The following is a 17,492-nucleotide window of genomic DNA, read 5'->3' as shown; positions in this document are numbered from 1 at the left end:
TGCCGGCTTCTATACACCGATTTAGGAACTACTGATTCCTAACGGATCTCAAATTTTACGCTGACTAAAAGCCAGGTGTTTACAAGCTGGCAGTATCAAGTGTGAACTTGAAAAACACGTCCGATGACAAGGTCAAAGAGCTCTTTATGTTCAGGTCGAAAACAGGAAGGATGGTAAAAGCGCAAACCAAGATAACAAAACGGGGGAATCGCGTATCACAATATGAAAATAGAAGAAAGGAACCCACGCAACCAACCTCTGCCAGCAAGGCGGAAGCGTAGCAGCAACACATCAGCCAATCCTCACATTTCAAAATTGAGATATACGCCACCGACGAAGATTCCGGGGAAATTACCAACGATTAAACCCCATACAACCAAGAAAGCAACGACTTTGGACAGTTCGAGCAACACAATGGTTAAGAAGCGGTTAAGCAAGAATTTCACTCATTTCTATGGAAATGGTTTGAATTTTTATGCATGTGAGGGTTTTGCGGGGGGTGAATTGTTCAGTTTCACATCACTCTCGTTTTGAACAGTCATCCTCCTTTCCTGACGCAATTATTCAATTGAATCCACGCCGAAGTGGGGGGAAGCACTTGACTCGAGTTTTGCTCTTGTTAGAGCTCATCAGCAGTGCACATCCAATGACCGTGCCGGAGTTTGAACTCCAAACACCTGACATGCGAGGCGAGCGTGTTAGCACTATTTGTGGTTTAACGCAGCGCATGTGGAATTGTGCGTTAAAAAGTAAACTGAAGACTGAATACAGCCTTGAGATCTGTCTTAGAGCTGCGATAACCTGTCGAGTGAAACAGAAAGTTCGGAAAACGTGAACGCTGTCAAACAATCAGATCAGTAAAGAGAGGCAGTGTACGGGTGGCTTTTGTCGAGACTCTTTCCGCTCATATTTGGATAAATGAATGCTTTGAGAGCAAAAGTGAAGCGGAGCTATTAAAATAAAAAAACTGTCAAAGTACAAAAAGTCAGTGTTCAACAATTCAGTGAACACATCAGGACCGAAGTCGGATGAACCGAAGCATGGAGTTTGGAAACGCGTAAATAATGTATTATGTCGCTACGTATGAAAGACAGAGCTAGCTGGGATATTACTGTGTGAAATGGGAGTGATTCAGTTCTTTGCTTGATTATCCCAAATGTATGGAAACTGTTGACGTCATGCGATAAACTAGTGCCGTGATAGAATGAGGAGGAACCAAGTTTAAACGTTTTGGGTTTTTGCGCGACGCTAAAATTAAATCAGGATTTAAATCGCCCCGATTCATCTGATTAGGCACAATTCAGGAATTTCCTTTGGCTGACAAATCGATACAACTGGACTCATCCCTATTGCTACAAATTCCAGTGTACATTTGACAAGACGTGATACAAAGTTACTTCAGTTTCATCAAACCGTCCTCTCAGTTGTTCCATAGTTAGCTAATCCTGTGAAGAGAATATAAGGGCAGACGAGAAAAGGAATGGGTGCCTGCTTACTATCACTATTCTTTGGACGCATACGTTTCCAGGCAATCTGGAAGGAGACTAACTAGAATGACACCATTGGCAGCCATATCTTGCAGTACCTCCAACGAAGTGCATCCGAGAGTTTTGCGGGCCCTTCAAACATTTGATTGATTGCGCAACAGTAAACGAACGCGAAAAACTCCACTTTTCACGGCAAACAATATATCGACATATGCAAAAACTACCTGTTTAGAGCCCCTTCCATTGCTGGACGCATTCTTCAATGAATGTCCCAAAACCTTGCTTTCCAGTTGGCTTATTTTTGATTAGCCAAACAGAATTATAGGAGCCTCATTTTCGTTGAAATCCTGAACAGCTCTTAGTTGCAATGCTCAAAGGGACCAAGTCTCACAGCCATGCAATAATACAGCCCACACCCTACCCTAACACACACATTTGCTTCGAAATTCAGAGGTATACCGCGTTCACGCGATAGTTAACCGCGACCGGAGCTTAGAATGTGTGCACAATCCTTATCTGTCACACTAAAATCGGAACAAAAAGAACAACTTCAAAGTACGTAGACAGCTCCGAAAATTCCAGCACCTCTACCTGGATCCTAAGCAACCGCATGTTCAGCAGCAGGACGCTTAACATTTTGGTTGTAGAGGGACGTTATCTGCACGTTCCCCTCCGGGGGGTTTCCTCAGCAATAATTTGAAGGCCAGGGAGCTGAATAAATTTCAGCGTTCGTCTCATTATCCTATCCATCACAAATTTAAATAGGAATAAAGATGAAATTTCAGAAACCGAATTCTGTCTAGGTTGAGGAGTAATTTCTTCATAAACTAACAATTGTTGCCTTGATTGCTTACAAGCGATCACCAAAATGCCTAATACAATCAGTACGAAAACTGTGAACAGTACATGGAGAATGATCTCTTCGAATCAAGTTACCAAAAATTTTGGCTCTCAGATCTTTCGTTCTCTTTCTAATCGGAGAGTATCTATGGGAGGTTGGAAAGCCCCTGCAGTTTGCCCCCCGCCGATTACAGCAGTAGTCTCACGTCCTGAGGGAAATCGAACAGTCTTTAGACTTCTCCGGGTTCTATTGATTCCACTATGCATTCGGTGCCATAGAGGCTAAGTTAACCCCGTTCAGGAATATTTTATATCTATGGCTCATTAGGAAGATCCACCTCATAGTGGGTCTACTAGTGTCTGCGAATCTAATGGGGTAACGAAAACTCTCCGACGCATCTAGCAGTGAAAACTTACCTTATCATGTATTGGCTGAGCGGTAAAAACGCATTACCAATATGCTTAGCCAAAGGCCAGTGGGCGTAGTGACGTTTATTCCCTGAGTGATGTGATGTCCTGGGTGCGTTCCTGGGTATTCCACCGAAAACATGTTACATGAGGACATCAAGACATCTAGAGAGAGTTCCCAGTCGCCTGTGGTCCGTATTCCGTGAGCAGTCGTTGTATACTGAGACACCACCGACCTGATGACAGATAACCCGCTCCCACCAAATCTTCACTGAAAACACCAAAATCACCTTCTACTACCCCGGATTATTCCTTCCAGGGAAAAAATGTATCAAGTGAGTCAAAAAGGCACCATTGAACGATACGCTGAGATTCTGCTGCACTATGTGCAGGTGATCTAATTCGAACCAACCGGCACAAGAGGCGCGAGCAACACTGAGCTGCACTCACGTATGCTCAATCTGTTAAGATCAGACACCTACAGGAGCATAGATTCGACAGCATTCAAGATGATACATTGTGCAATGTGGAATCACACTATCCTTCATTCAAACTTCGGTACAGAGAGGAAAATGGCTGGCTGGATCCGTTTCAAACGGCGGGGCTTCGCGATCAACTGAGCAGGTTGGTACCAAATAAAGATGTTTCAAATTACGGATTCTGATGTGAAAAGCCAAGGGATTCAACATACTTTCTGGCTAACCGAAAAACTAATGTTTCCTGCTCATTCATTAGTGACATCACAATGAGAATATGGCTGATTTGTGAAAAAAAAACAACTTTTTCCGGCAGCGTCAAAAGAATCAACCGTTATTATAGCAGGAAAGATCGAAGATAGAGGTACGCAAACCTCTTATGGACTGTGTGTTACTCCACCTGGTCGAAGTTTATAGTTCATTTGGATCCGAGGTCAAAACAGTCAAGGTTATATGTTGTGATAATATTTCCAATGAATCGCGCACCACATATGTCGATTTGGATGTCACTTGTAGCAGACTAGGCGTGGAAATCGCGCTCTCTGATCTGACATAGGCCCCATAGAGTAATTGGAAGTCCATGTGAATAATAACGGAGGTGCGCCGAATCATCCATGAAACGGCGAATGCCTTTTAGGCCAGTTTCTTATGGTGCAGCCAGAATGACAAGTTTGAGGAGACCCAGATTCTCAAATCTTTTTTGGCGTCTCTTCTCATGATGTTTTCTCGTGTGAAACCAACCCATAAGTACTAGGTTTGACAGGGTTTAAGGGGGACATGTTGTGGGGCAATGACAGATAGGAAACGCATGCAGTGCACTTCGTGGTCCGGACACAGAAGTATACGTGGACAAACGGTTGATTGCGATTCAAATTCACAACTCGCAGAATCACCTGCAGACCCACCATATTTTCTGTACGCTGCATAAACGTAGGTTGACTCTCTGGAGATAGTCCGTAGTCTGAATATTAGGCACATGCTTACAAGGGGAAGAATGGCTACGTGACGTTTAAATGGCCATGAATGGAGCTACAGAGCGCAAGAGCACCACGGATTTATTGAACACGATCCAGCATCGAGTGTCGAAGACTGAAATCGCCGATGAATAAAATCTTTTAAAAGAAAGTAGGAAGAAACAAAAGTGATGCGTTCTTGCATGTATCCAAATGGTGTGGCACGCGTTTTGAACATAACATTGCAAGCGTCACCGTGTTAAGTAAGCGTTCTTCAACGAACTGTTGATTGTGAGAGATAATCTTTGGGCAAATCGACAGTGAGTCAGTGCCTGGAGTTGACTGTCAGTCCGAACACAGTTTAGCGGTCCGACTTCATTATATTTGCAACATAGGATTTGGCGCAAATCAGTATGAAAATAGAAACTCACCGTGATTTGCTACGCGGAATATTTCGTGGAAATCATTTTGAGGTAGGTGACCTCAGGACGCTCTCTGGTCTTGCCTCTAGACTTGCTCGACGGAAGTATTAATTCTTACTATGATTTTGTCAGGCTTAGCCTGACATGGTGTGTAAAATCGCTCAGGTGGTTGAGGATAACTTATAGGAATCTCCTATTTTAAATAAAATGCGAAGCAACCGTTTGTGGTCTACGTCGTCCAGTCTGGCTGGAAATTTTGTCCGTATCAGACGCTTCGTCACCCGCGATAGACGGAAAACGCGTTTACTCGCGCTCGCAAAATGGGTCCCGACTATGTGAACCACGGTAAATGAAACGTGCTGATTTAAGAAAATTACAAGAAAATTACAAGGAAATTACAAGCGAGTGCTCAAATTCAATTGAAATAATAGCAATTACGTGCAATCTTCACCGTAACTGATGCTGCTGCATTTGTGCGGTACCCGAAAAAACTCCACTCGCCTAAGTATCTCCGAAAAGGGAGCTAACAATGCCGAAAAAGTATTTTGCTTGCTGCTGTCCGTCTTGGTACACACAACAAATTCTGCGTTGTCTGCGAGGTCTGCCTTAGGGTCTGAGCATCGATGGCTGCGCGAAAATCAACTTCAAATTTCAGCGACCGTGGTTATATTCAATTGGAATTTGTTGAAGTAAGCTGTTCTCATGAATGCTGAATCTTGCTTGACAGCCTACCACTGCTTACGATTTTCTTATGACTCAATAGGCAGACGCCATGTTGCAGTTTCCACCACTCTTCTGTTCAACGGTAAACCAGATTACATAAGATTCAGAAATTACATCGATGTCCTTTCTCTGCTTGTAGTTGCCGTTTTTCATACATATTAGTTATAGTTAGTTACTTACATAGTTATTAGTTATTAGTCAGTTACATATATCCGCGGGCTGAAATAGTAGACACATCATTCTGAATCACAAATATCTTGATCCGCAAAGCAAAGTAGCTCAAGCCAATCTATCTAGCATTTCAGTAGTTCCCGCGGTTTTCAGTGCGATTTAGTATTGTTTCAGAGCGTATTTACCACAAATGCCAGAGTTCACTGTATCCACGACAAACGCAGTGAAAAACATTTTAACTGAATTTCTAATGAGTAATATTTTTCGTTCCATCAAATCGGCCTAGATACGGCAAAGTTTCACAGATCGGGGTGGATAGATTTGGAAGCATGCAATCAGAAGAACTGGAATTCACAATCCAGAGTGAATGGTCAACTAGATTATGGATGACTAATTGAGGTCACATCATTTTGTTCGCTGGCCTATAAACCGATATTTTCATGCAATCGTGAACTAACTGTCCTGTGTACTAAGTTATGACAAACTAACCATGAACATTTGATTCGCGTGTAGCGCGTTCTGTTTCAAGGGACAAAATCAAACCTGCAGAAAACTATTTGCTCTAAAACTGTGACAGTTGAAAGCCCGTTAGTTTCTTTGCTCAAGGAATGTCTAATATTTGATATTCGGGCTGAAAATTTGCGCGTTTGCCGTAATCTGGCAGAGGAAAACGCAGGTGACATTGTGAAACATGCGGAAATTGTCCCCGAATTCTTTTAATCAGAAAACAGTATGCATCATTATGTATTGTGACTTGGATTGCGATCGTTTCAACTAATAGCGACACCCGAAATTTATCGTGCTTACCTCTCCACTCCAACAGCCTATATCAGCCATTTCCTGCTGCAACTGAACGAATCACTAGTGTGTGGGGGAAATCCGATAATACATCATTGGTGTCCACAAAAAACAACGGTAGCTATAGCATTCTTACAATTGGCGGGTTGTATAACAAGGGCTTATCGCAAGAATACTGGATGTAACCTGCTGATTTATTCAAAACGGAATCTATTGACCGCCGTTTTACGAACTCAGGCGGTCCCGAATCAAAATACACTGGATGCGTCCACGTGAATCATGAGATTAATTCCACCAACGCGGCAAATCCTGAAGTTCACGCGCCTCCATTTCATGTATTCACGCACGATGCTTAGTTACAGTAGGCCTGCATAAACAATGAAACGAATGCGCGGCTTTCGGCCAGGTGAAGGAATCGGATCCTTCGGGAGCTCAACGGGAATTGGAATGTGCGAAATGGTTTAATTAAATCTTTTGAAATACATTCGAACCGGAGCTGCTCATAAGTTGACCTCGCTTACATCCACAAAATAATAGGTGGTTCACAAGGCGAAACTATGAGACCCGAAATGTACTCGCGTCGTAGGATCAAACTTGTTTAGTTTCCCGCGCTTCAGGACGCAGTGTGGTTGATCTTGTTTACCCTTATTTAAGGGGATGGCTCATGTTTTGTCACCCTGTGACTATTTCACAATCAATATTTCAACTCAAATAGAGAAGCTTTCGCTCAGGAACCTAATACATTTGCTATGCACGCATATCCAGCTGCGCTGGTCACTGCGTCGCCAGATTTGCACAACCAGAATGGCGAAGAAGCAAGGGGCGGTCTGTTTAATTACAGCACATGGGTCCATGCTGTTTGTATGAAGAATGATCCCGTGTAGGAAAGCCGCTTTTTGTCCTGTTTGCTACATTGTGTGAACAATTATGTCAGCTAAGAGGGCTGGAAAACACAATTGGAAGTGTTTGAGCGCCTGTTGTGAGCATGAAGCACGGCGGTCAGTCCTAATGGTGGAAGCTGTGGAAGAAGTATGCAGTTTTGTAAGATTATTAGAAGAGAAATTACTTCTTGGACTATGGACTCATCAGACTGCGCCACTGTGAAATAAGACTCATTGATTGATTACGTAGAACTTCTCGCGGGACCGCATATTGCCGGGAGAATAGGCTCAAGGAATTGACTTGTTTTCGACGCCGAAGGCTTTCACTGCAACGGCGCCCACAATGTCACTTCTAGAAAATACTTTCCAAGCTTCCATATCGCGGAGGTGTGAGAAAACATGCACGATGGCACCGAAATCGTTCTGCTTGTTCTTGATTGCGAGAAGTCAGAGAAAATGTGGAGATTCCCAATATGTTTGCCTACTGATTGTCGACTACTGAGTGACGTGATTTCATATATGAAATGTCTTACTGTCGCAAGAGACCAGCTAAGCGGAATCTCCCACAACGACTTTTGAAACACTGGAAAGTGGTCGCCCTCATGTTGAACGGCTCATCTGGATATCTCAACTTTGTTAGTAACTATCGTACATTCGAGAAAATATTAGTGCGTCGACCCAATCCATGTTAACGAGCGATGGGAACAGAAGGCTGCCGTTCTCACAAATCCTAAGCTCCGGCATCTTTAGCGTTATCTTCGTAAACGGGCCAATATGATTGTCACTGGAATTACGAGCTGCTGTATGTGGAATTGTCACGAACATTTTGTGCGTCACTAGATGTTTGATCCGAAAAAGAAAGAAAGAGCAGGTTAAACAGGCTTCAGGAAGCGATCCCAAACCAATACGTTTCAGCCTTTCAATAATAATTCAAGATTTTCCTCCCTTTCTTAGTGTTGGATCACCGAAAGGCAGCTTATTTCACCTTCAGTGTGAAGATGTGAGTGTGCCAAATATTATGAGAAAATTTTCTGAGATGGTTCCAGATATATGGGGAGGGTGCATCGGGACGCTGCTGGTTAAACCGACCCGAGTGGAGTTGGCCCACTGAGAATTACTCAAACGCCAACAACAATGCCGCTCTACTATAATCCTGAGTAAATTATTAGAAATTCACCTATTACCAAAGAGTGCAATGCAACGACACCTGAAAGCGCAACTGAGATAGCGGACAGTGTATCCGTGACCTTGTCAAAATCGTCATAACACCTATGTTTGCGGGACCATGTAAGTATCTTTTGGGAAATATCTGCATGGAAACAAAAATGGTGACTTTCCAAACCTTCCTCGTGTTCGTGGTCTGTGAAAACAACCGACAAGTACGAGATTGGACAGAGTTTGAATGGGACATCAGTCTTCGCCAGTGCCCTGGAAACTGTATGTTGTGGGGCAAAGTCAGATTGGAAACACATGCAGTGCACCTCGGGGTCCGGACACAGAATTATATTTTTAGGAATATACGTAGAAAAACAGTAGGTTGCGATTCATATTCACAGCTCGCAGGATAACCTGCATGGGCGACGTTTATATTGCCATGAGCGGAGCTACCGAACGCTAAAGCACCACGGCCTCATTGAACAGCAGCCAGTCGAAGAATGAAATCTCAGATGAATAACATCCTTTGAATGGAAGTAGGAGGAATCCTAAGTGATGCGTGCTGGCATGCAGCCAAGTGGTTCGGGGGGATATAACGTTGCAAGTGTCACTGTGTCCAGTGAGCATTCTTCAACAAACTGTTCATTGTGAGTAGTAATATTTATGCAAATCAGCAGTCAGGTGATGTCCAGTGTTGGCCGTCAGTCCGAACACAGTTGGCGATCCATTGCCAATGTATCATTTACGAACTTACGTCCGATTTGATTAGATTTGGAGTATAGGATTTAACGCAAATCAGCATGAAAATAGGAACTCGCCGTGATTCGCTACGCGGAAGGTGTCGCGGAAATCACTTTGAGGTATGTGACCTCAGGACACTCTCTGGTTTTGCCTTACAATTTGCTGGAAGTACGAATTAATTCGTATTGTGATTTTGTTAGGTTGAGTCTGATATGGTGTGTATAGTCGCTCAGGTTTTTGAGGATAACTTATAGCAATGTGCTAGCTTAAATAAAATGAGCACTAGACACAAAAGTTTCTGGTCTACGTCTTTCAGTCTGGATGGAAGTTTTGTTTGTAGCAAAGGTCTCGTCACCCGCAAAACGCGGTTATTCGCGGTCGCATAATAGGTCCCCTAGAAATGAACCAAGGCAAATGAAACGTGCCAATTTAAGCGAGAACATCCAATTCAATCAATTTACGCTGCCTCCGAAAACTACAAGCGCGCAATGGAATTCAATCAAGATATCAGCAATCACATGCCATCCTCCCCATAGCTGATGCTACGCTGGAGCTGCACCGGAGACTGATCCACACGCCCCAGTCCTTCCAAGAAAGAAGCTGACAATGCCTAGGGAAATATTTTGCGTGCTGCTGTCCGTCTTGGTACACAACAAATTTTGCGCTGTCCTCATATACACGAGTTTCTTCAACTTGATGCTTAGGAACAGTAGTGTGATTCGTAGTTTCTTTATATCAGCATGGAAATTTAGACCATGAAGTCCGGGCATCGTTCAGTAAGATCAAGACCAACAATGTCGGTCATTCAGGTGTGTACTCGGTATCGGAGTAGTATTGGAGCACTGATCTGAGGGTTAATTGAGGTTGGGTCTTGAGGATGCACGTGGCGCCGGTGGAAACCATCCCGGACTGGTTGTTCACATTACCGTGTTTCCGTGTTTACTCATGTCGCCTACTCACCTTAAAGTGAGGCGTGATATTCACGCCTGTTGGTGGAAATCATCACCAAATGTTCTGCTGTTTGAGCAATTTCGCACATTGGATAACGTTGTGTAGTGGCGTATTTTAATGTGGCTTAATTAACCCAGTGAAATTGGACACGACCACTGGACGGATCCTCAACGCATCTGGAAACGCAGGGCTGCTATTGAGATCCCGTGAGCTGTATCAAGGCATCCAGGATACGTCCAGAAACGGACCTTTGCTAGCTCACGAGATAGGATAGGTTTTGTTTCGCGGGGACCGGAATGACTCTAGCGTCATGGGCTTCTGTCTGGCTAATCCGGCGCAGATATCCACCAAGCGCCTTTTGTCCGCTGATAGTCGGCATTAGCTACCAGCCAGATGCTGACCGAGCAGCTGATTTATCTTTTTTGGGAATAGAGCAAAACGACACCAGTCATGTTGCAGTGGCAGGAGACGCAGGGTAGGCCGTCCAGAAAGCTTGATTCAATGAAGACAGAATTCAGCTTTGCAAGCATGCATCATCATTAAAGATGTACGCCTCCGAAAGCTCCTGCATTCTGGATAAAAATAATATAAGTATCTATGAATATAAATCGATAAATGAATTTGTAATAAGTTATAAATCAAATTGAATGTTATTGAAGAAATGACTAATATGTATAAATTAATATGTTCCAAATGGATATAAATATGACAGTTAATGAATAAGTGAAAACAAATTATATATGAATAAAGAAATATAAATATAAATAAAATAACAAACACATAATTATGGGTTTACGAGGACTGTATCTAGAAGAAGTGTCAAAAATCATGAATCTTAATTCAGGGCTTGTGGTTGTTTTCGAGCACTTAGAGATTAAATTGCATGTAGCACAAGCTTTCGCGTGCAAACATTTTTTGCATTCTACTAGAGTGTCGTCGTGAAACTTTGATTGTATATTTGGAATCAAGCAATGACCATTCATGTGAGTGACCTGCCCACATATCTCGTGGCCTTGGTGCTATAATAGCCTTGCCACTAATAATTATTTTATCCTGAATAAGATATGGTTGGGACATCAAGGAAACGGCCTTTCCCACATGTCAATGTGGGAACACACGGCGTTGGTGGAAAACAAGAACGCGCGGAACATTTTGTGGACAGAGAAATTTCAACACATTGTAGTTACCAAAAGTGTTGTTGACACATGGCACGCCCTACGCTTACAACGTAAAATGTCACATATTTTGCGCGTTCGAAGTGACTCCATCGTCCTATTTCAGCTGTTTGGTTGAGCGATCTCCTTGCGGTAGTATCATTCCTTCATGAGGATGATAAGGGCGTTTCTCTGAAAGTCTAACAATTCCTATTTTTCCTCTTATATGACATGAGTTGTTGAGCGATCTCCCTGCGGTAGTATCATTCATGATAAGGGCGCTTCTCTAAAAGTCTAACATTTCCTATTTTTCCTCTTATATGACATGAGTCTTCCTCGATTTTGCGACATTGGCATGCATTATTCCTTCAGATTGCTTGTGCGAAATGGGACCTGGATTCAAGAACCACTTCACTCAGTTGTCCAACAACCAGCTTTCATGGGACTTGGCGAGGTGAGATAAGGTCAGCTCCGCGAGTCAGCTAGTGAGATTTGACGAACATTCGTTTCAACGTTCGCAGTCTTCCCAGGTTCCTTACCTTACAGATTATGCAGAACCGTATTTACTGCTACAGATCACACGTGAAACTCATGCTGAAACCCTCAGTGAAAGATTGTGTTCTGCACTGTTGCACCGGACGTTATTGTTAGACTTGTAGAAAGTGCTCTGATCTGCACATCTCCAAAATCCCTCGGGCGATTCGTATCAACTCGTTACACCCGGCAAAACCGTTGCGTTCAACCGGCGTTCGGCCATGTGCGCCTATCGGTGGTATTCCACTTGGGCAAGAAAGCTTCATGTGAACTTCATTTACTTTACAGCCTACGGAGGTACAGTAAAACGGGCTCTGGGGTACTAAAATTAGGTGCATTTCCGCCTTTGTGAACGGACGAACATTTGTGGAACGTTCAGCCGTACAATGTCGAACGGAATTTTGGCGGTAGCAATGAGGCGATTTTCGCTCAATCCCAGTGATGATGGCAAGTACCCGGCGTATTCTTTAGTCGTCCAGGCTTAGATTTTCATTTCTAAATGTACCTCAGAACTCCTTACACGAACTACTATGTAACGAAAAATGTCATCATTTCTATGCTCCAAAATTTCTGGGTCCGACCCTGGTAAAGTTGAAAGGGCGTCTTTTAATTTTCAGTTTATTCATATCGGATTCAAAACTAAACTTGTTTTTTGCGGTTGATGAATTCTTTCCCAGCGGACAATTTAGAGGCAGTCTCAGATACGCATTCATGGTAAACAAGTAGGAAACGCACCTCATTTATACTGTCGCAGAGTAATCCGACAACGACGGTTGGACTGATTTAGGCCGTTTGCCGGCCACCTCTTGAAGATGCATATTTACGGCATTGTAACCGTACTACAGTTGAGGTGCTAAACTGAAAGCATTTTGTACACATTTTGACATCCTGCTTGAACCTCCATGAGAAATATAAACCTAGGTTCAAAAAGCCGACAATGAGGTAGATAAATTCCAATACAATATTTCAATCACAACTTCGAGAATAATTCCAAATGTTCTGTGAAAACGCTATTTGTGGTGTGACGTATCGCGCGGTTTTGAGAGAAACTGAGATGCTTGCGTTTTTTCAAAGCACATTTGAATATCTGGTTTATTTTTTGGGATCTTGTATCTAAATCGCTACTGAAATCAGTCCAAAAGGGTGCCCTAGGATAGGATCACGTGAAACATCGAGTTAGGTAACGTGCGCGATTAAAACCCAATGATATACCACTGGTGATTTCTGCCTAACTGGATAACTGGTGTGCTTAAAGAAATTGAGCAGTCAGTTAAAAGGATGATGGATGTAAAATTTAACAACATACTTATTACTGTTCCGACAGCAACAACATTGGTTGCTAAATTGCCAGTTAGTTCTGGCTGCAAACTTCGTCCTGCACTTTGCATATTGTGTAAAACAATTGCAATTACATCATGGCAGTCACCACAAACTTTTAAAGAGTTCCCAAAATTCAAGTAAGCTGAGTTATGCGAGCTCTCAACCAAAAAGTTCCCTAGTTCGCCTTCGTGTATTCATTTCTATTCAATCGCTACTTTAAGAGATCTATCATGAGTGTAGCATGGACCTGCACAGATTGCGTGGCTCCCACAATGGGAGCGAAATCACATCCGGACACACACCATTCCCAGCTAATTCTTGCAACTTGCCGAGTAGCCAGGAGTAGATGTGAACCTGTAACTGGCTGTTGACAGCAGCTGGGCAGATGAATTTCCATCGTTTCAAACACATTGACCGCGCAATCTACTAAACAGCGCCGTAACGCCTCTTCGAGAAACACGGTTATTCCCATTCATCAAGGATCTGCGGTGAACGAAACACCGAAACACATAAGCATTCAACAGTCATCTTGCACCGGGGCGACTTGAATGGAATGGATTGACTGAATTACTTTACTTCGGTATCAAAAACAGACTACTAAAAACTGTTGCAAATTTTCAAGCCCGTGCTTTTAACAAGAGTTGAGTTCTAGATAACTGATATGCATTCGAAGAGTATATGCATAAGCGGTTACGCAATGTCCGCAAGCAAACCAGACCACATGAATATATTCATTGCCACAGCGAACTTTTTCTGCGGTATTAACGGAGCATGCTACTGATTGTCTATCCTGGGGTTCAGACCAAAGTTATTGGGCATTTCGATCGGTGGCCCAAAATTCTATCCACAGTCGAACTAGACCTTCAAAAAAGTTAACATTTGTGCGTGAAGTGATGGGAAGACCTGCGTACCCCAGACTGTTTCTTGAACACAAAAGGCGGGCGTACTGTGACTGTAGCAGAAAGAATCCTCCACGCGAGAATCTGCTAAGATGGATAGATACAACTTAACTATTCGCCCGAAAACTAACGTAAATTTTGTGAAAGTTCCGTCTGTCTCCCGTAAATCTTGTGAAAGTTCCGTCTCAAACCTCTCGACATTTCGCTTCCCGCGTCATGGCGATGAACAAATAATATTCAAACACAGGTTTCCAAGACTGCGGTGAGTAGGATACCTGCTGCCAAAAAATATCTTCAGAAAGTGTAACAGATCATGGGCGTTCTTTGAATTCTGACAATTTTGAAAACGTGAAAACATTTTTACCAATGGACATTCTGTTTGTCTCACCCGTTTAGCTACTGAAATAGCATCAGTAGAATAATGACCAATGCTTGTGAATTCTCGATACCGATGAATGCCGGCACCAGAGAACAAGTGCGCAGGAATAGAAAACTAAATGTTCAATAATGATGATGTGACTTCTTCTCATGAAAAATACTCGAGATGATGTAAAAATCATGGGACGTGCGTTTGTCAATAACAGTGGTGATTGCGGCGGCCACCTAAACTACAACCTCGTAACTCGGTCGGGGGAGACGCATTAGTGTATCCAACCAGCTGGCGATTGAGTGCGCACAAATGGCGCACACGTGTTCTGCTGTGTGAAATACAATTCACGAAAGAGCATATGAGGAAAGAAATGTGCTGTTGGATTGGACGAACCTGTAAGAGCATCCAGTACACAAGTGCAGGAATCTGTAATCCATATCTGAGAATATGGAAAGTGCTCTACAAGTTGAAAAGATTTGTTTCAGCTGCAGCGATCGGCCAACCGAGAGGAAACACGTTATTACTGCAGGGATTGTGGGGGGTATATCCAACGCAGATGGAAGGCTTGTAGGCGCATGTGACCGGTTCACGTTGAGGTCAACTTCATTTATAAGCAACGGGGGAAATGTTGCCGTAGAAACCATGCACAAGGGTTACACGAGCGGAGCGGTTGAATATTACAAATAAATACGAGGAAGAGCGAGCATACCCTGCGCATAACTCGGAATTTCGTTTTTAAATTTGATTAAATATCTTCTGAGCTGTTTTCTTTAATTCTGTTACTTCGTCTCCATTTTGCTTGCGTACGTTTTCAAAGGACGGACGCAAGTCACCCAAAATATGTTTCGACTAACGCGGACAGCCAAATACACAGTGACCGGCACTTAATCGTATCACTCACAGCCTTTGATGTCATCATCATAACTCTGCAGGACAATGAAAATATAAAGTTTGCTTTTCCAGCATTTTGAGTGAAATATTGGTGGCTCAAATTTTGTGGATTCCTAGGTTATCTTAGTGCTTTGTCTTCCGAGCCTCACATCACAGCGGAAAAACATCGACTCAACACTACGCATTACGCACCTCTGCTAGTGATGAAAATGGATGAACAGCACAACCTGAAGATTGAACAATTCCTGATAGAAATTCTCACCATCTTGGAAGTTGCTTAAGCGTCTCTTCCACAACGTTAGTTCGTCAGCAAGAACCCGCAAGGCAAACACAATCCCAACAGGAGTGGATCGTACCCGAGCTATCCTGAGGACAGCTCACGTTTCGCTCTGCCCGACTTCCATTTTCGGTGGTTCAAGCGTTTATCTTATTCACTTGTATCAAGGTTAAATTTCTACCGAAGTGGAATGAGGAGCACTGCCTGCGTACTCAACGTACACTCAGAGATCTGCTATACTCTTTCGCTATCTATCATTGCATCGGAATCTTCAGTCCACCAAGCACTTCAATCGGTTTACGGTCATCTACATTGTGCGCCGCATTCTGAAACGTGAGTGCTCAATCGCACACTCACTTCTGTACAGAAGAGGCAGACAGCACTCGCTCTTCGTTTTTATAATTGGCAATTAGAGCTGGTGTATTCACAGAAATATAATGGTTCATTGAGACGCATGAGCCGAGTGTCCTGTATTACAAGAAGTGTTATGCTTAGCGTTGCGTAGAACAGCACTAAACTAGCACAGTCAAAATTGCGCCACGTGCGGAAGCGTTTGACCACCGAGGACAATCCGGTCTCACTGGGACAAGTTTGTCGTGTATTCTGACCACCCCCTGAACAGTATAGACAAGTTTACGCTTAAGTAGGATAACCACAACATCTTGTTGAACGTATTATCCCACCCAAGTTGTGTACATCTAAATTCCTCCCCTTGTGTTTTCCGACGATTGTATAAACACCATTTTGCCGTGGCATCATGCGTCCAGTGTGGAACTTATATTAGCACTTTATAGTGCCTTACCACGTGAAATGTGGCTTGGCACGCACTTCCCCGTCATCAGCCTCTTGTTCAATGCTATTGAACTTCTGAGAAAGTGATCTAAATTTCGAACTCACAATGAACTGCTTAATAGATTGAAACACAGTGTAAAATATTCATAAGTCTGCGCAGTCCAGTCCTATACCGCAGCGTGTTCGATCTGTGATGGGCCAAACACATGATCGTTCCACAAACACGAACATCGCAAACACAAGGCGTTCAGCTAAAATGACCAACAAATGACTTTTTGAGATAAGAAAAAACCTCGGTTCCCGGTCTTGTGTTATTCTACACTTTGCTTTCCTAGTAGTTAGTGAACGTGAGCGGTGTCGTTCATGACCGTTGTGTTTTAAAGTGAACCAGCTACACCAAACAATCAATCATTTAAGTGGATTAAAGGAACGAAAAATGTCGGCAACTACTCGGGGCAATACATAATTACACAAGATCCCGAAAATATTTTCGATTTCCAGAGCACCGACATCCGTAGTTCTTTCTCGTTTCCACTAAGAGTTGCCACGACTGTCGGCGTTTCGAGTAAACTTCCCGAAGACACAATAAAGTCATACCTTCTCAGCCAGTACCCTATGCATCTTTCCCTCAGCGGAAGATTTCTTGGAAGAAAACTATGTAATCGGGTTTGGTTGATTTAAGCGAGCTTTTGCACATCAGGCAAAGTATTTAGTGTGTTTACTATAAAACAAAATAGCCTATTTTTACCAAGTCCGTTTGTCTTTAGCCCATCGGAAATTCCATCGCAATTCAAGGGCCCAATAATTGGCATATTGGATATTTGAGTTTGCGAGGGTCTTCCAAAATAAATGCTTCAGATAGAAAAAAATGCTGCAGGCAGCTGAAATTTACCGACAGGTCCCAACGGAAAGTCTTCCGAATTGAAAGCTTTACAGGCAATCAAGTGCAGATTGTACTTACAGAGAAGTTGTAGTGCATACTAATTTGGACTTTTTCATTTCGCTAATCCTGTGCCTAACCATACCTATCTATGCGATAGTATAATTCACAGCAACTCATTTATTTTGGATGCACTTATGCAACGAAAGCAATTGCATAAACATCTGTCTGGTTCGCAACTATTGAGAATTCCATGTCAAACAATATGTGCCGTTCTGCTTTCAAAGAAAAATGAGTCAAAGACCTGAATTTTGTTGCTTGAATCTGGCGATAAAATACCAAATGCATATTGGCAGTTGTTTAGCATGA

The 17,492-nt window shown here is 43.0% G+C and overlaps 1 protein-coding gene across 1 annotated transcript in view; it reads right to left on the bottom strand.

The window, feature by feature from the left end:
* Positions 1-17,492, bottom strand: part of T265_15527 (hypothetical protein) — a gene marked incomplete at both ends in the record, with an annotated part of 64,136 nt that overhangs the window by 9,564 nt on the left and 37,080 nt on the right. The window contains one exon of the mRNA XM_009178508.1: positions 4,105-4,172. Within this exon, the coding sequence (XP_009176772.1) occupies positions 4,105-4,172 (68 nt within the window). The remainder of the gene's footprint in view (positions 1-4,104; positions 4,173-17,492) is intronic.

Source organism: Opisthorchis viverrini, assembly GCF_000715545.1.
Source record: "Opisthorchis viverrini unplaced genomic scaffold opera_v5_571, whole genome shotgun sequence".
In the NCBI taxonomy this organism is placed as follows: Eukaryota; Metazoa; Platyhelminthes; class Trematoda; order Opisthorchiida; family Opisthorchiidae; genus Opisthorchis; species Opisthorchis viverrini.
This window is presented reverse-complemented; position numbering and strand designations above follow the sequence as displayed.